Source organism: Delphinus delphis, chromosome 18, assembly GCF_949987515.2.
Source record: "Delphinus delphis chromosome 18, mDelDel1.2, whole genome shotgun sequence".
In the NCBI taxonomy this organism is placed as follows: domain Eukaryota; kingdom Metazoa; phylum Chordata; class Mammalia; order Artiodactyla; family Delphinidae; genus Delphinus; species Delphinus delphis.
In genome coordinates this window covers 75,004,089-75,029,890 of record NC_082700.1, presented here as the reverse complement: position 1 = coordinate 75,029,890, position 25,802 = coordinate 75,004,089, and the positions used below count along the sequence as shown (strand labels likewise).

The 25,802-nt window shown below is 38.6% G+C and overlaps 1 protein-coding gene across 7 annotated transcripts in view; it reads right to left on the bottom strand.

Moving 5' to 3' along the window:
- Positions 1-25,802, bottom strand: part of MYO16 (myosin XVI) — a 530,294-nt gene that overhangs the window by 152,139 nt on the left and 352,353 nt on the right. For all 7 annotated transcript variants that reach the window (XM_059995825.1, XM_059995821.1, XM_059995826.1 and 4 more), the window contains 2 exons: positions 17,833-17,905; positions 701-853 (listed from right to left, as the gene is read on the bottom strand). In XM_059995825.1, coding sequence (XP_059851808.1) covers positions 701-853; positions 17,833-17,905 — 226 coding nt within the window. The remainder of the gene's footprint in view (positions 1-700; positions 854-17,832; positions 17,906-25,802) is intronic.

The window sequence follows — 25,802 nt, the reverse complement described above, 5'->3', positions numbered from 1 at the left end:
TACATTTATAAAAATAAAGGGTAGAAAATTATATACTATTCTCCTCAATAGCTAAATGGTATCAGTTTTAAACAATGTTCAAGTGTTTTAGAAATATTACTGGTGAATCTATATAAAGCCTTATATTAGTAGATAGAGACTGATGTTTGTGTGATAGACTTTTGTTTTTATGATGGCGATATTGAGGCAAAGATTCTTGCTTTGTAAGGTAGAAACAATAAAGATAAGCATAAACACCTGCAGAAATACTAAGATGATATGTACGTATATATATATTTTTTTCTGCCAAGGTTTTCCATATTCAAACTTAGAAATGTGGAGACAAACAAGATTCTGCTGAGTTTGTTTTATGGTCTTGCTAGTCTTAGAGTTACTTTATAAAATATTATATTTGTACAATGGGTATTTATAACTATGCCAAGAGGAGAGTTTTAGCGACATAACTGCAGCTGAATATTTTTTATAACAAAATGATCTGATACTTGTTGTCTTTTTAATCAATTGGTAATCCTTCAAACGCCCTTTCAGAGAAAGGTCGTGTGCCCCTCAATCAACACTGAAAGATTATAAGTAAATTAGAAATTGCTGAGTCTCCCATAAAGATATCCTCAAAATAAGGCCCCGTAAAAGAAAGTTCTTTCTCTCCAGTATATTTAAATGCATGCATCCTGTAAAGTATCTAATTATATTATGTGAATACCTGGAAAAAAAAATCCAAAACTCCAGTCTGGTTACCAAGAGAATAGGCCGTTTCCATGGTGACTCCCTCTTGTACACATTCTGTTTGCTCCTGTAGGAAAAGCACTTCATTGATATAGTGGTGCATCTTCTCATTGGTCATGTTGACACAGAGCTATTGTGGGGAAAGAGGAAACAATTCACAAGATGATTCGGCATGCAGATCCATGGTTCCAGGAAACATCTCAGACCAGTGAAATGTTGACTCAAGAACGGTCAGCACAGTTAGTGTATCTATAGATGCCGCACTACAGTCGTCCCGAGAAGCCAAAGTAAAGAGCTTCACTTGATTCTGTTGACTTCATACGGTCTGATTACGCAATTGAAGATGAGCACGTTAAAAACAACAAGAAGTATAATTACAGCATTAACTTACAAATTTGGGGTCTAAAATATATTTGAGTATTTAAAAAATATTTCCAAAAGGAATATATATTGGGGCTCTTGTCAGCAAAGATTATATATATATTTCTTTATCCATTCATCTCTTGATAGACACTTAAGTTGCTTCCATATGTCCATATCTTGGCAATTGTAAACAAAGCTACTATGAACACTGGGATGCAGGTATCTTTCCGAATTAGTGTTTTTGTTTTCTTCAGGTATATACCCAGGAGTGCAATTGCAGGGTCACATGGTAGCTCTATTTTTAGTTTTTTGAGAAATCCATGGTAGCTGCACCAATTTACATTCCCACCCACAGTGTGGGAGGGCTCCCTTTTCTCCACACCCCACCAACACCTGTTAACAAATGTGTTATTTCTTACAGTTTTAATTTAACTTAAAAATATCTTAAGATATTAGAAAATAAAATAAAATAACACAAATCTACCCAAGATGAAGTCTTGCTTTCCCCCTGGGCTATTCTCCTATATTCTGCTTTTTTTTTTTTTTAATAACAAAAATCTCAAAAGAGTTCTCTTTTCTTCTCTCAAATTCCTGTCCTCCCCACTATTCAAACCCCGCCAGTACATTTTTGCCTTCACTGCTCCAGCAAAGTGGCTCTTCTAGAAGTCACCAGTGATATATGCATTTCTAAATCCAGCATTCAACCCTCCGTGTTCATTTTCCTTGACCTCCCAGTGAAATCTACAGCCGATTCCTCTACTTCCCTGGGGCACTGCCTCCGCTGTCTTCCAGGACATCCACTCTCTTGGTTCCTACCTCACTGGCCACCCCTTGTCCATCTCCTTCTCTGACTCCATCCTGGAGTGGTCCAGCACTCCGCCCTGGGCCTCCTGTCGCCCATCTCTACACCTACTACCTTTGTGAGCTCAGGAAGTTTCACAGACCATCCTGTTCCCCCATCTGCATTATGTTATACTAGGTAGAATCCAAAGTCACTTAGAAATATTTAGAATTCTGTAACTCACTGAAAATAATTAAATATGAATAATTTATATAAATCGAAGTTACCGATAAAGTGTTTGTAAATGGAAATCAGATCTCATTTGCAAAGGGAACAATATTTAGGATTATGTTTAATGTGAAATGGGATGTATTTATACAAAGTAAATGCCAAAGTTATTGTAAATCGCACAAGACTGGAACAGTCAACCGAAAAAAGAGAGACCGCCCTGGGTTCCTCTTGTCCCCATGCCCAAATTCTTCCCCAGGTCTGGTATCATCACCACACCTGCTAAGTAGGACTCCTCTCAGATATTCCTGTCCCTCTGCTGGGAGTTCATGGCTTCTCTCCTGGACACATAAGAGCAGCCCTTATGTGGTGGTCTAGGCATGCCCATAAAGGTGTGGCAATTAATAAATTAAGAATAACACATGCATAGTTTTCCACCTTCTCACTGACCTAGCTATTTGGGAGGATGGGCATTCACGAGATTCTAGGGACACAAAGAAATCTTAGAGGGAAATTTTTTCAGAGAAGAAAAGAAGCAACATATTGGAGTGCAGGGCATGGGTCAGCACACAGAGGGAGTTCGTCCTGAGGCTGGAATGGTTTGCTGAGAAGTTCTATTCTTTAGTTCTTGCCGGGACCAGAATTTTTTGAGTAAGTAGAGGCAGCTCAAACATCTTCAGAAACAGGGTGATTGGAGAATAACAGGATTGCAGACGCGGGACTACCCTGATGGAAGAAGAAGCTGGAGACCTGAAAATGTAGAGGCTCTTATGACCTAATCTAGTCACGTTATTTGGATGATGAACATACATCGATATTTCACTATTAATATAGTAAGTGGAGAGTATAGTAGAAATATACCAAATACGATATTTAAATAACATATTTAAATGAGATTTAAATACCATATATTGACACACGAAGAAAAACCAAAATAATTCTTAGCTCCAGGTCAAAAATGATGGCCCAGGGCGACTGCCCTTGTTTCCAATATTTTTTCTTGTTTCTCTGTTTCATAGTAAAAGATGGTTTCTGTAAATTTGGTGATCAGCGAATGTCTGTAGACTGAATAAGTTTCCCTACTGCATTCTATTACAAAATAAGATCTTCTGTTTAAGAAAATTAACAAGAAAGAGGGAAACTTGTTATCTGTATCTCCCATTCCCAATTAAATAGCTTGACATAAAACAACCAAAAAAAATGTGTCTGTCCGAATGTCCCCTTGATTGTGCCAGCCCTGGCCAGTGCCTGTCTGCAGCAGGTGGACTGCAGTCTGAGGACCCAGGGAGCTGGGTGTCCAGGGGCCTGGAGGGACCGGTGGTCACTGGGACCTGGTTCCAGCTATTTATTTAGCAGGTAGGGGAAGGGGAGGGCCCCAGGGGACTTGTGCTTTCCGGTGACTCCTTGCCCCCGCCCTGTCGGGCTTCATTCTTGTATATAATTAACTAAACCCTCCTTTTTTAAACCTGAAAAAAAAAGTTAAAAATAAAATAACTATGCCACATTGCTGCTGTCTTGGAAGCTATGTTAAAACCTGAAGACCTTGAGTGAATTTGTTCAAACTTGCCAAATCCCCCTTTTTTTTTTGCATCGTCTCTTCCTCTACCACTCCATCCACGATCTCTGAAATTTTTTAAATTTTCTTCCTTCTATCTGATTTGGCCAGTGGCTAACCAGAGCTTTCCCCCTCTGCTCCCTGACAACTAGATTTCATGAGATATATGCAAAGCTGAAAGTTCTTTAAATTTAAAACTAAATGTTTCCTAAATAAACTCACACTTTTGTGGATCAATTCCCTGAATATAAAAATATTAAAAATATAGTCACTTCATTTGAGAACATACCATATAGGACATTTAACTTTAAATGCTTGATTGTTAAGGCAAAAAGAGTTTGAATACGGATACAGACCCATAAATTCTGCACATGAGAGCTGGCAAAGGAAGGGCTGGAATTCAGTAATTAAATATCATCTGAAACATATTTCCTCCCTTATACCTGATACAATCTAGCACATTCATCCCCTTAAATTGTCCCATCAAAACTGACTGATATCACATGAAAGGATGCTCAGCATCACTAATCATTAGAGAAATGCAAATCAAAACTACAATGAGGTATCACCTCACACCGGTCAGAATGGCCATCATCAAAAAAACCTACAAACAATAAATGCTGGAGAGGGTGTAGAGTAAAGGGAACCCTCTTGCACTGTTGGTGGAAATGTAAATTGATACAGCCACTATGGAGAACAGTATGGAGGTTCCTTAAAAAACTAAAAGTAGAACTACCATACGATCCAGCAATCCCACTACTGGGCAAATACCCTGAGAAAACCATAATTCAAAAAGACACATGTACCACAATGTTCACTGCAGCTCTATTTACAATAGCCAGGACATGGAAGCAACCTAAGTGTTCATCAACACGTGAATGGATAAAGAAGATGTGGCACATACATAAAATGGAATATCACTCAGCCATAAAAGGACACGAAATTGAGTTATTTGTAGAGGGGTGGATGGACCTAGAGTCTGTCATACAGAGTGAAGTAACTCAGAAAGAGAAAAACAAATACCGTATGCTAACACATACACATGGAAACTAAAAAAAAAAAAGGTTCTGAAGAACCTAGGGGCAGGACAGGAATGAAGATGCAGACATAGAGAATGGACTTGAGGACATGGGGAGGGGGCAGGGTAAGCTGGGACGAAGTGAGAGAGTGGCATGGACTTATATACACTCCCAAATGTAAAATAGATAGCTAGTGGGAAGCAGCTGCATAGCACAGGGAGATCAGCTCGGTGCTTTGTGTCCACCTAGAGGGGTAGGATAAGGAGGGTGGGAGGGAGACGCAAGAGGGAGGAGATATGGGGATATATGTATATGTATAGCTGATTCACTTTGTTATACAGCAGAAACTAACACAACACTGTAAAGCAATTATACTCCAATAAAGTTGTTAAAAAAAAAAAAAACTAAGTGATATCAGTAGATCAAGATCTATGTTAATCTTACTTATGGTGTATTAATCTCTAGGAATGATTCTGGAAAGACAAGTCATTTTCTATAAAACTGTGTGGAATCTGTCCCTAGTAGTAGCCCACTGTGAAAGAATACATTTTCTTGTTGCTGTCACTTTAATCATAAATGAAAAACAGAAATTTCTGAAAATTGTTGTTAGGGTAAAAATGAAAAATTTTTTTAAATATTCTATTTGCTTAAAAATTAATATTTTGAGGTGTTCCTCCCATCTAATAATGTGATAAACTCCTTTAGTCCTGAGATAATTTCTTTTCCAAAGATTAAGAAATGCTATAAAGAAATTTCTTCAATTTGGAGTGAAATATTTACAGTAAATGTACAGAAAATAAATGACTCCATTATGAAATGAAACCACTGGAAAAGATTCTCTTTGATTAGATGATACACACAATTGTAATTTTTCAAACTTTTTGACATTAAAATATGCACTGAATCATTTAAAACAACACAAATAGATCTTACATCTCAGCGGTTTGATTTAAAAGTAGTTACGGAAAGTGTGGCTAAATGTTATATATTTTGGGAAATAGGTTACTCAAGAAATAAACGGAGAAGCCATGAAAATAACATGATGTCTGTTACTGCAGGAAAAAATAAAAACGTCTGATAAAGGATTCTGAAATAAGACCACCAATGGCTGATTCTCTACTGTAGAAGAAATATCCAAATTATATGACACTTATCTTTCCCCTCATTTTGAGATGCTCTAATTGAAAATACCTAGGTAGATGTGGATGTCCCAAACACATTAAATATAATAATTATTATAAAATTACTACAAATATAATAATTATAAAATATATAATTTTATAATATTATTATAAAATATTATAAAATCTATAAAATATTATAAATATAATAATTATTATAAAATATATAAATTATATAATATATAATTATATATTTATATATAATTAAAATATATAAATTATATTGTAAAATATAATTCTCTTATCATTTTGCATTCAGGATAGAGCTCAGCTCTGCAGTTACAAAAATTATTTTTGATGACAACTGACTAAATCTTCTTGCTTCTGACTTTATATCTGACCATCTCTGTATATAAACCTGGCTGTAGTGTTTCAGCTGACTCAAGCATTTTTATAATAAAAACTGGACATTTTAATTGGTTTTGTTCCCTAATATTTTACTGAACTGAATATTGGCTTCACTGAATTGATCCACTGTTTTAGTAAGAATGGTGATGTCAAGTGTGAATGATGATAAAGCCGCAGTCACGAGAAAGAGCTGGAAAAGGCCTTCTAGTCTTTTTTTTTTCTACTTTTTTTTTTTTTTCCAGAAAGGAACAAAAAAATTTTTGCGTAACAAAAAAATGATTTGGCCTGTGCTTCTGAACAGAGCAACTCAGTTGAATGCTTTCCTGGTCAAAATGATTCATAAAACATATAGCTTCCCTCCTGAGTTTTACGTTTTAAGTAAAGCTTTATTTTTAAGCTGCAGTGTCCGGTGGGGCTTGGTGACATGGGCTGATCCTTACAATATATCTGAACCTTTAATTGTACATTGTGTTCTTTGTATTCTGGGGAGAAATAAGAAGTCATTTATTAAAATCCCAAGGAAAAATCCAGCTAGATGTGTACAGCTGAGCAGCCTGTGGAGTGATTTTTGACTCGTAGCTTTTTGGACAGGGGTGCTTCCTGAAACTGAAGGTGGACCTGCATTTCTAAGAGAGGCGAGCAAAGCTGGGTGTTAGAGGAAATCACGGGGAACGCGTGGAGTTTGAAGTAGGCTGTTTTTCAAACTCACTTTGAAGCAAGGCGTACATTAAACTTTTTTACTAAAACAGTTTGCTTTTCCCTGCTCTAAACTGTTCAGAGCACTCACTGTTTGAACAAAAGTTAAAATATAAAAGAAGTGCTAATAGCATGAACTTCAGAACTACCAGGAAAGGTGGCTAAGGGGACGAATGCGGACATATCGCCCTGTGGCAGCCACCTTGCTGGCAAGTGGAAAAATACATCCCGCCAACCAACTGGTGGCCAAAATCAGGACAAAACCCTGCACGTTCTTGGTTTATTTTCACTGAGCTGTCTGTGTTGTGTGTGCATATGCGGGTGTGTTTAAACACCATCAGAGAAAGATAGAATGAAAGGTTTGTAAGGCAAATTAGTTTATGTATCTGGAAGCATGAATCTCCATCAATAATTGAGTATATCACTGACTTCAATGCAACACGATCATTCTTTTTACTTTTTAACTCTATCCATCGGAATTATGTTGGGATTTCATTAAATTCCCACGGATTCCTCAGAGGAGACTTGAATGTGGGTAAAAGGTAGGTATTCATAAAGGATAATGAACAGTTATTAAGAGCTGTTTAATTAGCATGCGCCTTCTCTGATTCAAATACATGCTTTGTACATTAGGTGCCATTGCTGAGTGGTTTAATAATAAAAATCACGCACCCTTTGAAAACACTCTTCAGTAACAGACTATCATTGCTTATCCAGATGGCCTATCATTTGTATTAATGACAAAATTAATTTCTTGAGTAAATTTTCACCAACTGTTCTCCCTTTATTTTCATTACTCAGTGAAATTTATCTGAAGCAAAAATATAATAAAGCATGATGTATGCCTCACAGAATTAAAGTGGAGATTAATTGAAGCACATTCCAGCTGAAGACAGAGCTCCAGGCGTTAGACAGGGATTCGAAATCCTACTGAACACTAGAATTCACCGGGAGCTTTTAAAAAAGGCTGATGTCTGGGCCTGACCCCAAACCAATTAAATCAGAGTAGGGCCCAGGCACTGATACATTTTGAAAGCTTCCCAGGTGATTCTAATATGGAGACATGATTGAACACACGGAGACAGATGATGGCATACACAATCCATTACCTGGTTTCCTCATCAGTTTATATATACATACACACACACGCATGCATATATGCACATGATGCATATATCATACAGTTACACATTAAAGGACCTTTGTTCCTGTCCAAAATGTCCTTCAGATATCTGGCCGTAAGACCTTTGGTCCATGCCAAAAGGTCCTTGACATTTGGTCCTGTCCAAAACCTTTTGGCACAGGCTAAATATACTCAAGGACATTTTGGATAGGACCAAATGTCAAGGACCTTTTCATGTGAACTAAATGTCCTATGGAGGTTTTGGATGAGACCAAATGTCTGTTAACCCATTTTCATCTGATGCGGCAGGAATGAGGTCAGGCTTCAGATATTCGGTAGTTCTCAGATACGTTCAGCAGAACATTAACTGCATGAGACGTCAATTACTATCGTCTAAAAAACAACACAAGAGAAGCCTATTAAACACTACGCCAAGCCAACAGTATTCTCTGCAGGGGCCCTTTCTGGGGCCTTCATTGTGTCAAGTGTACTCTGCATCTCCAACTTACTCTTTTGAAGAACGCCTCTTTGGGTTTCGAGACTACTGTATATAGTTTCCCCAACCAATCAGTCATTCCTGATTTCAGCACCTTCTCTATAAAATGGCAGGGGTAGGGGTGATGAGGGAAGAGTATGTCTCCGATCTGTTTCAGCCTTAAACTTCTATAGTGTATTTTGCCTTCTTTGAAATTCCTATTATTGAGAGCCTTTCTTCTCTCCATCCCTGTGTGGGAAAGGACATGTTCCCTTTCTCCCGGCACCGTCTACCTTGACTCGACACGGATAAAGACCCTGATATTATTCCATAAATACAGGAGCCTGATGCCTGGGGAACGCGGCGTGGAAGGCCTGCTCCCTTGCTGGAGTCCTGTGTCAGGAGCCTCATCCCCAGATCCCGGGCCCAGGGCACTGTGGGGACCTGCTTCTGCTCTTGCTTGTTTTTTGGTTTTCCAAAACCAAACTACCTTCCACCCTTTTTTGGTATTTTACTGTCCCTTAAAGGAACCAAACACCCTTTCCTCCCGTGGTTTCTCTTTGAGGTTTTTCAAATCAAACTCTGTGCAATAGGTTTTAAGCTAATAGAGGTTACTTCACAGGAATAAAGACACTGGTTTTACACAGATTTAAAAAAAACACTTTCTCTCTCTCCAGCATTTCTTTTAGGGATTCTATTACTCAGTGCAACATAGATTCATAAAATAAATCCAATATTCTAATGCGTGTAACTCATGCCTATCATCTCCTTTAACATAAAAACCACCACTGTTCAGGGATTTGAGGGACTGACTGAAGGGGTCAGCCAACAATAAACCTATTGGCTAATTTTCTTGCCATTTTCTACGTAACAATCTGCTAACGTCAGATTGAAAACTACAAATGCTACTGAAATCATTGTCTTTTTCAAAGAGCTGTCATTATCCAGGATTAAATGCAAAGCCTAGAGATACTGAAAAAAAGCACAGACTGCAGAGCCCTGGTCCTGAGGTGTCAAAGGAAGAAAGAAAATGGCACAAAGAGCACTGATTTGGGACCAGATGGAGTTGCATCTGAATTCGCACGAGGCCCCGCAAAGGCTTCTGGGACGTTCCTTAGCTTTTTGAGAAGGTTGCTGCAGGAGCTAGTGATCATACAAGAAAAGCATCTGACTCATAGCAGGGGCTCTAGAAATTGTAGCCACTGGTGATTATTAGCAGAAAACTAAATGGAACCATATTCGTAGTCAGCACATTGGGGACTTTGCACCTGCACAGCCACTGCTGGAAAGCTGAGCTTCTTCCTGGTTAGTTGTCATTAAAAGAACTCGATTCACTCTTCTCTAAAGTGACCTGATATACATTTTCAAATCCATATATTCTCCTTATTACATTCTGTAACACCTCCTTTTAACCACCCTGGTGCAGGCAGGCCTCAGAGATAGTTCGGGTTTGGTTCCAGACCATGACAACAACAGGAATATGGTAAGAAAGCGAGTCACATGCATTTTTTGGTTTTCCAGCGCATATAAACGTTATGTTTACACTATACTATAGTCTATTAAGTGTGCAATAGCATTATGTGTGAAACAATGTATATACCTTAATTAAAAAAATACATTATTGCGAAAAAAAAGTGCTAACCATCACCTGAGGCTTCAGCAAGTTGCATTAGTAACATCAAAGATCACTGATCACGGATCATCATAACAAATACAAAGTAATGACAACATCTGAAATATTATGAGATTGCCAAAACGTGACAGTAGACTTGCTCGATGAAAGGTTGCCCCCAAACTGTAATTTGTAAAAAATGCAGTGTCTGTGAAGCTCAATAAAGCAAAGTGCAATAAAAGGAGGTCAGCCTTCACTTTACAAGGAAGAAGATATACCTGCATTCTCTAACTTATTTATTCGGATTAAATAAATGCATTTGGTGAAAAACTCCACTATGGAAAAAAGAACACTATCACATAAAATTTATTCAAAGTTTATTGCTTCTATATTTAATAGAATAAATAATATTGTGTCTTCAGAGAAATACAAAAAATATACTTATGAATGGGAAGCAATTAAAGTTGAGAAAATTTACAATAGCAATAAATCTTTAAGTCTAACTTTCAAAGAACCTTTGAAGCTGGAAATAGTGCAGATCATTGGTTCTGGAACCAGATTTTGGTTCTACATGTCCTTCCCTGAGTTACTTAAATTATCTGAGCCTTGGTTTCTTTAGCTCTAAAATGGTGATATTGTTTAAGTTAAAAGCTTTCAAGAAAAAAAGTCATTAAATGTACAGTTTACATGGTCAAAATTGCTTTCTTCTACTTTATTTTTTATTTCCTCAAAACAAGTTTTCAGAAATTGTTAGCCTGAGGACCTCTAACCACACTATTTTTAAACACAGAATCCAATATTATTATAAGAAGTACATTAAAATAGCATCTCATTACTTAATTACTCTGTGTAGTTTTCTATAGAAACCTGAGTAGCACTACACTGGGGTTCTGCTATGTAAAAAAACAAAAAAATTTCCTTATTCATATTTTTCTTAAACTGTGTTATCAATAGCTTGGTGAGTTCCTGAAAAGATCTCAGAAAATTCAATATCAGAGAGCAGAAAATGTGTTAAGACAGAGTTAGATATTTAAGGTACGCATGATTTGAGAATCTGCATATTTAACAATAAAGTATTTTTATATTTATAGATCAATTCATTGAGCAGTAAATAGATCATACTGATACCTAATAGCTACCACTATCAGAACATGAGCTATGATTAAATACTAAAATGAGGTATCACCTCGCACCAGTCAGAAAGCCATCATTAAAAAGTCTACAGATAATCAGTGCTGGAGATGGTGTGGGGAAAAGGGAACCCTCCTCCACCATTGGTGGGAATGTAAATTGGTGCAGTCACTATGGAGAACAGTATGGAGGGTCCTTAAAGAACTAAAAATAGAGTTGCCACATGCCACTCCTGGGCATATATCTGGAAGAGACAAGAACTCTAATTTGAAAAGATGCATGCACTTAATGTTCACTGCAGCACTATTTACAATAGCCAAGACATGGAAACAACCTAAGTGTCCATTGACAGAAGAATGGATAAAGAAAATGTGATATATATACATATATATATATATATATATATATATATATATATATATATAAAATGGAATCCTACTCAGCCATAAAAAAGAATGAAATAATGCCATTTGCAGCAACATGGATGGACCTAGAGATTATCAGACTAAGTGAAGTAAGTCAGACAGAGAAAGACAAGTATCATATGATGTCACTTACATGTGGAATCTAACAAAATAATACAAATGAACTTATTTACAAAACAGACATAGACTCACAGACATAAAAAACAAACTTACGGTTACCAAAAGGGATAGCAGGGTGGGGGAGGGATAAATTAGGAGTTTGGGATTAACAGATACACACTACTATATATAAACTAGGTAAATAACAAGGACCTGCTGTACAGCACAGGGAACTCTACTCAATATCTTGTATTATAATAACCTAAAATGGAAAAGAATCTGAAAAAGAATATATTATATATATATGTGTGTGTGTGTGTGTGTGTGTGTGTGTGTGTGTATATATATATATCTGAATCACTTTGCTGTACACCTGAAATCAACACAACGTTGTATAAATTAACTATACTTCAATTTTAAAAAAATACATGGGACTTGCCATACTAGGAATGAAAATAGCAGCCTCTTCCTCATTAAGGTTTTCCTAATCCTTCTCCCAAGATATCCAATTAGAATTGGTCCTTCTCATATTTGTACCCTACCTACCTCACCATAATGTCCGTACATTTCTTAGTGCCTAGTACAGGGTCTGGAACTTGGCACTTATACAAAAACTACTTATTGAATGAATGAACCACAGAGTACCCTGATGCAAATGAGCCAGAACAAATGCATCCTTCTAGGTACCGATAAAACACATTCTTACAGAGAGCAGAGACCATAGCACTCTCAGTTTTCCTATCTATAAAATGGAATTATCTACATCAACAGTACGTGGTATGAGTTCAACCGATGGTCGTTAATATGTTCTTTGATTTATCGTTGTACCATATCTAGGATAGTGATTTCACAGCTAAGGATTTTATGGGGTTTTTTTGAGGTTGAGGCTGACACACTATATAATCTTATTTCGTAGAACTTTAGAAGTCAAGGCATCTGGCTTTTTCCAAACCACTGAACACTTAGCCCAAGCTTGTCCTGTTCGCCAGGACTTTCCAGGAAATCTCACTCTTTAGAAAAGAATTTGTAGGCAAGGAAATGTTTCAAAGCTTTTACTTTGAACAAATGTGTTCTCTTTCCAAATTCTCTGCAGTCTTATAGTAAATTGTTGATAGGCAATTTTACTAGATTCCATAGCTTCAAAAATTTCATTATATGTAGCTTCATGTTATGTGTCTAGTGGGAAACTGGGGGAAATTATTGAATATTAAATCATTAGTTTCCACTAGTTTGTTCTTTATGCCTTTTGTGAAGATCTGTAGTCTGCAGAACTTGGCGTTTTTTTTACAACTGTTGGGAGAGAACATATTCTAGCATTTATTAAAATAATAATTATATAATCTCAAAGTTTTCTCATTTATTTTAAATAGCACAGGAATATACCTTATTTTTTTGTGCTTTGCTTTACTGTGCTTTGCAGCTACCGTGTGTTTTACAAATTGAAGGTCTGGAGTAACCCTGGGTCGAGCAAGCCTACCAGCGCCATTTTCCCAACAGCATTGATCACCTCCTGTCTCTGTATCACGTTCTGGTAATCCTTGCAATATTTCCAACTTTTATTATTATTATTATATCTGCTACGGTGATGTGTGATCAGTGATCTTTGATGTTTAGACTAAGACTTGCTGAAGGCTCAGAGGACGGTTAGCGTTTTTTAGCAATAAAGTCTTTATAACTAGGGGATGTGCATTTTTTTAGACGTAATGCTATTGCACACTTAATAGACTACAGTATAGTGTAAAAATATAATTTTCATATGCACTGGGAGACCAAAAAAATGCACGTGACTAGCTTTATTGCCATATTCCCTTTATTGCTGTGGTCTGGAACCGAACCTGCGAATCTCTGAGGTGTACATGTATATTACGGATAATTTTAAACATATTCAACAGTGAAGAGAATAATGTAATAACCTCATCTGCCATCAACCAGCTTCAACAATTATCAACAATTACCACCTCACGGCCAATTCTGCTTCATCCATTTCCATATTACCCTCAAAATTAAATTCATTTGAAGCAATTCTCAGACATTGTGTCATTTAATTGGCAAATATTTTAGTATAATTCTCTAAGCTACAAGGACTTTAAAAAATATATCCATAGTACCCTTATGTCACGTAATTTTTATCAAGGATAATTTTTTAATTTTGTCCAATATCCAGATTTCACATGACACTAATTAACTCATAATTTTTTATACTTAAGCAAATCAGGATCCGCATAACGTCCGTACATTTATTTCACTGACTCATATGTCTCCTAGATCTCTTTCAACCTACCAGGCACCTTGTTCTTTTACATTTTTATCCTTGCATTTTATATGTTGAAGAGATCAGGTCATTTTTCCTGTACTGTTTCTTACAGTCTGGAGTTTTCAGAGTGAATTCTTGTGGTTTAGTTTATCATGTTTCTCTGTCCTCAGTTTCTGTTAATTAGTACTTACATCAATACCTTTCATTATATTCAGGTTTTCTACTTTCCTTCCTCCTTCTTTCCTCCCTCCCTCCCTCCCTCCCTCCCTTCCTTCCTTCTTTTCTTTCTTTCTTGGCAGGAACACTTGATATGATACTGATACCAGACAGTATCTGGTATACTGTCACCCTTCTTGTAATGTTAGCTGTGATTGGTACTCATTGCATAGATTCATTACTTCTTAGGAGCTGTGGAACTGACTTGCTCTAATTCTGTCACTCATTCTTCATTTATTTGTAGTGAGACCACATCAGGTTATATTTATAAATTAACTTAGGGAGAATCAGGATCTTTGTACTATCAAGCCTTTCTAGGAATGCAGCATATCTTTCCACGTTTAACTGTAATTACGCAACCTTCGGGAGTATTTTCGTCCTCATTTAGGCTATTTACTAATTTTTGACTATGTGAATGTTTTCTTCTTTTCCTCTATGTCTTCTGATAAACTAGTTTCAGAACATATAAAAGTCTTTTGCATGCTGATTTACAACTGGCTACTTTATCAAATTCTCACCTTGTGTGTAGTCATGTTTCATTCTTTCTTTTCAGCTTTCTAAATATTAATAGTCTCTGGAACTACAAGTATTTTTGCCTCTCCTTCCCACATTGTGCCTTGAATCGCTTTCACTTTTCTAACGTCATTGGCACTGTGATGTGTAAGGGAACTTTTGTCTTGGTTATTTTCTTTCTGATTATCAAGCATCGTAAATGGAATTCCCTGGCTGTGTCAAGTTGAAGAGTTGATCAGAGAGGCTTTTCTTTTAGGGCATTCGGAGATATGTTCACAGCGCTAGATACATAATAAAGGAAATGAGAATTCATGAGATGTAAGCATCACATGGCAGAGAGGACCTGGTAATGATGTAATTACATAACTAATCAGGGCGACAGATTCAGAGTCTCCCGAATTGTACTTTGGAACTCAGATAATTTAGCGCCCCCTCCACGGAACCATCAAACTGCTGTTGAGTTATATATTATATTATATTTTTTACTCTAAAAATTATCTTTTTATAATGTATAAATTAGTTCTGAATAGAAATGACTTATTACAAGTCAGAGAAAACAGGACTAGCATTTCCTATGAGCGGAAACAAATTCTCATTTAAAGTATCACAAGCTTCCATCGAATGATTTAGAGCTACTTGGGCAAACTGAGGTTGGACATGCTGATGCTTTGGAGTACTTCTTAGTCTCTCCTCAGATTGTCCCTGTCGAATTTCTTATGGATGAATGATTGTCAAGCAGTATACATCTATTCCCGAGCAAGAGAAGCCCCTAGCAAATCCACTAAAGGCTTTCTCCTTACGAGTTTACTCTTTAAATTTCAGTTGAAACGCATCTGTTAAGCTCGTGTCATATACACAGTGCGGCACCACGCCCAACTGCAGCCCTGTGGGCGTGGACGTTCTACTGAATAGCCGATAGAGGCACTAATATTCTTCTGGGTTTGATTCTGAATATAATATTGATCTGCTAATCATTCTGTTGCAAGTTTTCAGTGGAATAAGAAATGAGGAAGTTCGCCATTCTATTAGCAACTCAAGAATCTAGAACATATCATTCAAACCAATGGCCTTTAAAAAGCTCACAGGCAAATGGAGGAATTTGCTAACTACCCTGTAAGATGAGATTTGGACTAACCACAAAGAAAATCATTTTATCCTTCTCAATGGTGCCTGGGTATATTGCGCCCAATAATTAAGCAAACCTGCTAAACGTGCGTGACAAACCTGCCAAGCAAACTAAAGGTAGATCTTTAAAAATATTTATTGTTTCTGTAATCAAGGTCTAAAAGTTGGTCTTGAGCTTCTACCCATAAGTACCTAAAACTAGCTCTTAGTATTTAACAGAGACTTGTTCTTTAGAGTTGAAAAATCTAAAATCTAAAATGCCATTCTTTGTTAATAAAAATCTCAGGCCATGAATATATTCTAAAATATATAATTAAAATATTTAACAGCAAGAAAGAATGATAAGGGGTATACGTAATTATAGTAAATGAGGAAGTTTTAATCAGGAGATAACGTAAACGTTTTGCACATTTCAGCTGCCGGCACAGACTTGATAAGATACTGAGTCTGGGTCTGGAGCAGGAGGTTGGGAGCCCAGCCCTCGCAGACACGCTCCCACTTGTGATTTCTGCCTGTCACTTAACCGGGAGATGCAGAAACCGTGAGTCTCACTAGAGACCCGAGCCTGCATGTTTTCTAAGGCAAAAATGGAAGGAATCAGTAAGACTGCCAGACAACATTCAAATACTTGCACTGAGAAATCCGTCACCAGAAGCAGCCTGCAGACCTATGCTTCTCGTTGGACATCCTGCTGGTGACTCTTTCAACTGCCCTCTTCCTATATTCATCACGATTTTTCTTAACAATAAGCAATAAATAAATAGAACCACAAAGTCCTCCCTTTTCCATTAATCCGTGGACACAGCATCATGAAGGGAGAAGAAATCTCCGGTCTCATTGTTCTTATTTTAGGCGAGATTTCCTGTAAAGTTTTGTAGAGAAATGATTCACGATGATTCACCCTAGATTAAGTGAGTCGGCATGATTAAGATCTACTCAGAGGACCCTGAACCACTTTTTTAGAGGAAAAAAGGCCAAATCTGAAAAGGTTTTCAGGTGTTCCCATTGACAGCAACGAAGGTAGCTACCCACCATTTCTTACATGTGTACAGTGAGCTGGAAAATGACACCAGAACCTCTATAACAGTCATCTTGTTCACTCTCACAGCTCCATAGGTCTATTACCATCTTGATTTTACAGATAAGGAACCAAAGCTCATTACAGATTCTTCATCTTGGCCAGGACAGCTCTGCTAGTACAAGTCGCAGAACTGGGTTTCAACCTCATTCTATTTAATCCCTTACCCAGTGCCAGTAACCACTCTGAACACTGCATACTTGAAATTCTTCGTGTAATTTAATGCAGACCTGTACCATCTTACAGGTTTAGTTTTCCTTCTCTGCTAAAGCAACTTTTATTTCTACCCTTAACACTTAATTTTTAGATATACTTAATTCGATTAAACTATTTGTACTATATTATTGATACCTAAAGAATTTAGTGCTTTTACAAGTGCCCTAAATTGTAAATAGATTAAAAATAATCAACACCTCTGTAAAGTACTTTTATGAGTTGGCCATAGTCATATGTACGCATGTCACGTAAAGTTGAAACTACAAATAAGAACATTTAGCATGAGAAAGTATTTCCATCCTGGTTTTTGGCTGGAGTTTCTAAAGACCTTCAAACTGATTTCAAATAGACACCCTCCGAGTCTCTGACCCTGCTGAAATGGCATTTCCATAAGCACAACTCTGGTTTCATCTAACGCCATCTTTTAAAACAAGTGCCTCTGTTTTAAAAAAAAAAGGATTATGCCAGTTTACAAGACCACATAAAAATGATGACTATGTCAACAAACCAGGAACATTAATTTAAAACAGGACTGCAGAGTCCTTATTTCCTTATTTTAATTACATATTCCCAAGAAACAGTGCAAATAGCCTTTACTGAATTAAAGAGAGATAACTTATTAGTTGAAAAAACCATTCAAGTTAACAAAATTTCAAAAGAAACCCACTTACTTGTTCAAATTCATTCTTTTGAAATTCTTCAAAACCAAAGATGTCCAATATTCCAATATCCCATGTCTGCGAGCTGAAATGAAAGAGGACACAGTGAACAGGCATCCTTAACGCTTCCCACTGCTACTTTAGGTTGGAGAAATCCAGCCACATAGCGTGTCACTGGCAACTTGAAGTAAAAACACAAATGATTATCTTAATCTGGTGGAAAACTGAAAATTAGGAAGAAAAAGTGTTCTTTTAATGCTTTGATTCAAACACAAACTCATTAACAAAAATGCACTGATTTCTAAGTATAAAATGTAATGATATACGGGTAGTTTAATATTTACTTCTCTGAAAGCCTCTCTGTCTGTCTCCTTCAAATAGACCTGCTTTCTCTGAAGGAATTTGGACCGACCTGTTAAGTGGGTCTCACCAGCAGTAAATCAAGCCATTTCTCCATTACACATAAGTACAATACAAGTCAAGTTACAATTAAGCCACGTGCATGTTTTTTGATAGATCAGTTTGAGCCACTCCAAAAATTATGACTTTCCTAAAGGAGGCCCTATAAATACAGAACAACGAAGATCATGAAACTCGGGTGCGAAATCTATCTAAGTGACGACTTCTCTCTTCCATGTAAACTATCGCTCTTGGAATTTGCTACAGTCTTGGATGGTCAAATCACAGATGTCGGAACACACACAGTAAGTGAGGAAAGGAGGAATGAAACCTCATGTGACCCGGGAACCCTGACAACCTGGATTCTGTGGGGATACGGGAGCGGCACGGGGGTGTGTGCACGAGGTGCTTCTTGCAAAGAAAGCCCCAGATGATTCTGGAACGCTGGTCACCCCACCCCTGCCATGTCTCTGGTCTAGCGCGTCATCAGGAGGACTGCTGTCTGCATTTTCTGCCAGTGGAAGCGACGATTCCTCATCACGATGGTGCTCATTGTTTCATTACCAGTCTCCCTGCTGGTGCAGATGTTTTGCTGTTGTTTCCACTCAATTTGATGTACCCAAACTGCAGACCCCCTTGGCCACCAACTCCCTTTTTGTACCTATATTGTGTTTTCACAAGCAGGATGTAATCACAATACATTAGGGGCTATAATTTGTCACTTACATGGCCACTTTTTTCTCTAGAAAAAGGCAAGCTAATGATTCTGTGATATCCTTTCTCTAAGATTATTTGTTGTAGATGGTACAAAATATGAACGTCATAAGTAGGAAAGAGCATTTTAAAAGCCCTTGATATAAACGTCACATGGCAAAGAGTGTAAGTCAGTGAGGGGAGGAAAGAAGCATTCATTGGATGTCTCTAGGTAATCGATTCAGTATTTTAGAAGAAAAAAATAAAGTTAGCTTTGTATCTCACCCTGTGTGCCCAAATAAACTCTACATGGATTAGAGAGCCAAATGTTAGAACCAGAAACTGTAAACACGTACAGGAAAACAAATGTGATCATTTTTTTTCTGCTTTCAGTTCTGGGAAACGTCAAAAGAAAATATTCAAAAACATGATTATGCAAAGACGAAATTCTTTTGCAGGATAAACTGTAAAAATAAAATTAAGTTCTGTTAGAGGTAAGTATTATTTAAAAATGCATTGTCTCCTTCATTTTCATAGATTTTTCTCAGTCTACTAGACTATGTGTCCAGTCATACATCATCTTCCACCCATCCACGCCTCTCCCCATCCCACCATCTTTATAATGTGCACAAAAGACACCGGGAATGATGTTCACTCGGTGGGAACCATGGTGCTGAGGGTTAGGCTGATTTGTTGCTCTGTTGTGTGTGTGTGTGTGTGTGTGTTTTCCATGTAATGAGCTGCATCGTTTCACTTGTAGGAGCCTAGTGATGAAGCCTGTCAAGTTCTGGAGTTGTTCCGTCTTGGTAGGAATCCTGATTGAAACACTTTTTAGTTGGATAACTTTGGGCAAGTTACTTAAATTTTCTGAGCTGCAGTTTCATCATTTATAAAACTGAGATAACAAGTCACATGCATCCACCTAGATATTTGCTACAATTAGAAGTAATGTAAAGAAAGTTCTAGGATAATAGCTGGTACACAGTGTGTCTCCAATCACTGAAAGCTGCTTTTAAAAACAGTTGTTTAAACTTGCTATAGAAATACAGAGGGTGGCTAAGAGTAGAAATATAAATGGCTAATAGGCATATTAAAATGTCAATCTCATGAAAATTGCAAAAGAAATAAACTTTAAAAAATTATGATGGGAAAGACATCCCCATACACTTTTGTTGGCAGTTGAAATTGGTAGAGCCTTCTTAAAAAACAACATGCTTATGTGGCACAAAGCTTTGAAATATTCATATCATTTGCACCAGGACTTCCATAAGCAGGAACCTATACTAAGGCAATTATCAGAAATGCAATTAAAGACATGAATAACGATGTTCATTGTTATCTTAATTATAGTAAAACAACAAAAAAATAACAAATACCCAACACTAAAGACACAATTAATTAAACAGCATCCATCCTAGGACGGGTTAATTTAGAGAAACTGTCAAGTTAATAGAAATCAATTTATAAATTCTGTATAAATAACCCCAATTACACATCCAGAAGACTTAGACAGAAGTGCAGTCAGCCCGAGAAGAGGACCTGGAAATGTCTCGAATGGTAGACCTAGCGGTGATTTATTAATTTTTAAAATGTTCTGTAGTGGGTATTATAGCACTCTCCATCTTTAGCCTTTATTTAAAACATACATGGCTAAACACATGTTGGGCATTTTCTGAGTTGGTGGAGGAAGGACAACCCTAAGCTTCAGGGCAGAAAGAGGAAAGTGGAGCCCCGCTGAGACGGTAGAGACAAGTGTCTGGTTTTCCAGGGACGGGAGGTGCAGCAGGGACCCGAGGAGTCCAGAGGGAGCAGAGGGGCTTCCTGAAGGCCAAGTGCTGGTCCAAAGCATGAATGCTCCTGCCAGCGTGTACCAGGACCTCCCTCTCAGGCCCTTAGACCCAGTTCCCCTGCCTGGTTCCCAGCTGCCTTGGCAGCAGGGGTCCTGTAGTGACAGCCCACAACACTGACAGAGGTCAGGGGTAAGGAGAAGGGCTATGGGTGGCAGGATCTCATGACATATGTCCTTCCCTTTCTCATGAGGATTGTGGCTTCGTGTGGACCAGCAGAGGATGCTGAGGCTAGCCAGCTGTGCGTGGGTGAGTAAAATGTTGAAAGATTCTGGTTTAGGTTGGGGACAGTAAATTAATTACTAATTTAGAGTAGCATATATTTGGTTGAAAGAACACTCCTTTTAAATGATTTTTTCACATTTCATACACACTGGATTCCAAACTATATTTGGTTACAAAATAAAAATTTAAAAAGGAAAAGATGGGAAGAAAGGAAAAACCATTGTCAGGAAAACATTTAATGCAGGTTTAATGCATTTTAACGATTATTTTTGCAACTACTGACAGATATAAGGTGTTCGTTTTTTTCAAAAATCTATTTCATCTTTTATGATTGAGTGAAATATGTGACTGTCATTGCAATGGCAGCCTTGGCAGGAGGGTTCTAAGAACCTGTAGCCAGCAAAATGCCCATTCTGTCATTTCTCTTACTGCTATCTTGACTCATATTACACAGGCATTTAACTCAACATCCAATTTCTAGGACGGAGGAGCAGACAGAGGTCATCAGATGAACCGGGATTCAATCCATTAGGCAAAATTAACATATTAATAAGATGATCTGTTTTAGTTCAAATTCTGCCTTAGAATTCTCCTGAGGGCTTTCCTGATGGTTAACAAAACTCTAACCCACATTAACTCATTAGTAAAATACACCACCTTCTATATCAGACAAAATGTTAAATGCCAAGGCATCTGCCTCGTTTTGATTCGCCTTCCAGGTTTGTGGGTATGAGAAAGGGGAAAGTCTGAATCAAAGAGACTGTCCACTTTGGAACGTGGATGAACTCATTTTATTTGGACAGAGAGGTCCGGGGATTTGCACACATCAGGTTTTGTCCTCGATCGTCCCCAGGCAGGGAGATGAACTAAGTAACTAAAAGTCAGTCTAGGGAAGAGCTGAATCCTGTTTGGCACAAAACCCTCAGATGGAGCCAGAGCTGAATCAGCCTCTTTGGCTGATCGTTGACGGGTCAGACTCCAGATGGGGTAAGAGTGAAATATAAAAGCATTCCAGACTTGAGCAATCTGGCTGTCCAGACACACTGCCCTGGGGACCAGATGGCCTTGCGCAGAGGTTAGTGGTGCAACGTCCCTGGAGAAGTTGGGCTATGCTATGGCGTTTGCAAGCTCTACTACCAATACGCTGAAGAATTTGGTTAAAATAAGCTTTGTTTGTAATCGGCAAAGCGCACGGTGGCTACCTCTGCCCACATAGCTTATCTGACTCTGCAAGGGTCTTCTCTAGTCTTAGAGGAACTTGGGATGGAGACGTGGCTCCAGGATTGCGTATTTTCAGAAGTTCCTGCCTTTTATTCTTCGACGGAAGAAAGTACCTGAGACTTACCATTTTCTGAAAACACCTCAGAAATTAGGGAAGAAGTCTGCAGTTGCTGACAAGTTTCATTAGAAGCTGGGTGACAGGTGGGGCTAGTGGTTACCAAAGCAGCCCTCTGCGTCCAACTGTCCTACGGCATCATGCATACCAACGTTGTTCTTAAACCCGTCCTCCTTTGTATTTTTCCCCCCACTGGAAATACAAGTTAGGAAGTTAAAAACTGGAGAGCCCTTGAAGTGAAAACTGTAGCTAATTAGCCTGGATGTGCACAGAAATCCTGGCATGAGGGTGAAAACCAGAGCTAATGTTTTATTGATGCAGTATCATATAAAGCCACTTCCAATTGCTGGTCTTATAAACAAAGCTAGTTCTGACCTACAGAGAAACCAGGAAGGGAGCCCTTTCTAGGGGTAGTAAGAGCACAAATAATCAAAAAAATCACTTAAACCCTTCCTATCAGTGAAAGCTACAACTCACAGCTGAAAAGCACCAATACTTAGTACTTTTAATAAACCTATGTCCTCATTCACTACGAGCTGCTTTTAAAACAGTGAGATATATATATACACACACACACACACACACACGTGTATTGTTAACAAAAGCATCTTTAGAAACAAGAATAACCTACCACATACTTTACTTCTTTCAAACCACAAATGATACTTAGCTTATACGAACTCTTACCTTCCTAGTCTGAAATAACCCTCATTTCAGAATAATGCAGACCATTTAACTAATTTATGACATCATTGCTCCTCCTAAGTATTCTGCCGTTATTAAAAGCCATAGTTATGAAGATTAGATAGAAATATGGATAAATAGTTACCACAGTGAAAAAATCCAGATGCAAAACCGTATGTACCGGATGTGGAGCAACTGGAACCCTCACACGATGCTGGCCACAGCTTAGATCTGAAATTTGGAACATGGTTTGACCTCGTCTGCTAAAGCTTAACGCACATCTACTGAATGACCCAGAAATCCCACTCCGGGCGGGTATCCAGGGTAATGAGTGCCTGTCCCCTAGAAGTCATGCATGGGAACATACATGGCTTCTTATCTACAGAGCCCAAAACTGGAGACAACCAAAGTGTCCATCAGTAATTGAATACGGAACTAACTAGTGGTATGTCCACGCACGTTTTTACAAAAGAACACTACTTGGAAGTAGAATAAGGATGGGTTACGGCTGCACTCAACGTTGTAGATGCATCTCACATAAGGAACATTCAGCAAAGGAAGCCAGACGTAAACCAGTGGGCAGAGGAAGAGTCCACATCTAGCTCTGGGGGCGGGGGGGGGGGTGATATGCCAGGTTGCATGTGTAACATCCGCTGAACTCTACAGAATATGTGCACTTCAGCCTTGTTAACCCTCAATAAAACAGTAAGAAAATGGTACGCTCGCTAGGATCACAGCTATGCACAGGGACAGAGAGACCTGGGGCTGAATATTTGTTAACTCAGAGGCACTCAAATGCATGCTTGCTTTGGTACTGCCCCGTCCGCCATGATGTTGGAATAGTGACCCTTCCTATGGTTGGCCTTGGCTCCCACAAGAGCCATTTATTAATATAAAGACACGAGTAGGCAAGAAAATTACAAGCAAGATGTCTGAGGGACCCTGAGGTTGAGATGGAAATACATTCTTCTAGCAGTTGAATATAATCACAGCAGCGTTTATGCCGCTATCGTTTCCATGTGTGTCTGAGATTTGTATCTAACGTCCTCCCATGTCTGCTGACTCTTCGAAAGCAGAGTTGTATTTCTTGGGGATGCCTTCAGACTAGTGCCCTTAGTCCCTCCAACAAAAATAAAGAGAAGTAAGTTCTTGTGTTCAACCAACTCTCTGGATAAGTGAGTCAGAGAGAAGCTAGAGGGAGGTTCCGTGTTACTGATGTATGTAGGTGTAAGGAGGGGCGACGGAGCTCCTTCAGGGACACATCAACCAGAGAAGCACACCATGCCCGAAAGGTTTTCAAAGAAGAGAAACAAAGCAACGACGTGAAATCAACTCAGCTGTAGGTTACTTGCGCATTATCCTTGCTGTTTCAAAGTCAGGGACCAACCATACTCTATATGCCAAACAATAACAAGCGCTGCTACCTCCATATGCCTCCAACCTAGGACCCTGTATCATCGCTTTTGAACGACCTTTTGTAAACTGTCAACTGTCAAAATAAAAACCTATACAGAGATGCGGGAATTCCGTAGCTTATGTGTCTTTCCCAGGAAATGTATATTTCAGTCTCATATCAAGCAGATATGTCTCCTTTCCTTTTGGTCTGTGTCAGTTGGTAGATGACTGCAAGACGAAATACAACAGCAGGATTCAGAAGTCAGATCAGGTTGACCCCGGGTGTTTGGGAGATCCACGCCACCTGACCCAAAGGAGGCATCAGGTAGAGGACAGGCTTGGAAGAAGAGTGGACTCTGAAGGTGTATCTGAAGGTCACGTTTTGGCTTTAGACAAACCCGAGGTTCACAGGGGAGATTGTGAGTCAAGGTATGTGGCCAAGGTCAGGCAGGGGATGCTCTGGATAGACGCAGGGAAACTCAAAAGGTATAAAACCCAATTGGGTGGGTCTGGTTTGGAAGGCAGAGTAAAGGCAGGATTCCATAGGGGTGGGTAATCCAGGTAAGTTGGGTGGGAGTAGTTTTCAGAATGCCATCAAAGTACTTCATCTGCAGTTTCTGTGATCTTTAGAAAAGGGATGATTACTAATTATGGGGAGGGGAGTGCCCCCTACGTGAATGCCCTATGTGAACGGGTGGGCAAGTGCTAGCAGGCACACACTGTTCTGCAGAGAAAGCCAGCCATGCGTTGCCACAAATACTTGTGGATGAGGCCTGCAACACAGGCAAAAGTCTTGACCCTCCCTGGAGTTCCTGACCTTCTCTGGAGCCTGGTCTTGTTAGGCTAGAGCCACTGGAAGAGCTGAACCAATCCAGGCGTGGTTGTGAGAATTTGCAGGTGTGATCTGATCTGCAGCCTTTAAATTTCACCTATTAATAGTGGTACTACCAGTTCTACTAAGACTCAAGGATCCATTGAATCTGACGCATTTCAGCATAACCTGTGTTGGAGGGGGCTGACTCAGAGTTCACCCCCGGGCATAAAGCAGTGAGCCACCAGGTATCTGGATGCGACTGACATCTTCCAAAATACCCTGACCAGGAATCACAGACTCACGGGTCCTGAAAGCAAAACCAAGCCAGAGAGATGAGCCAAGGCTCCATTTGTAGGTAAATGAAATGCGATCATCACAGTTTCAGAGACTGAGAAAATTAATATTCACGAGACATAAAGGTCTTACTAACAATTTCATTAATGTTGTGTCAGGCGCAGAATAGAAATCCAGATCTCTTGATTTCTATCACCCTTTTAAAAAATGAAAACACAGCTAAAAGGTAAATTTGCTGTATTCATAAATTAACTACCATGTACTTGAACATACATACACATACACAAAACATGAG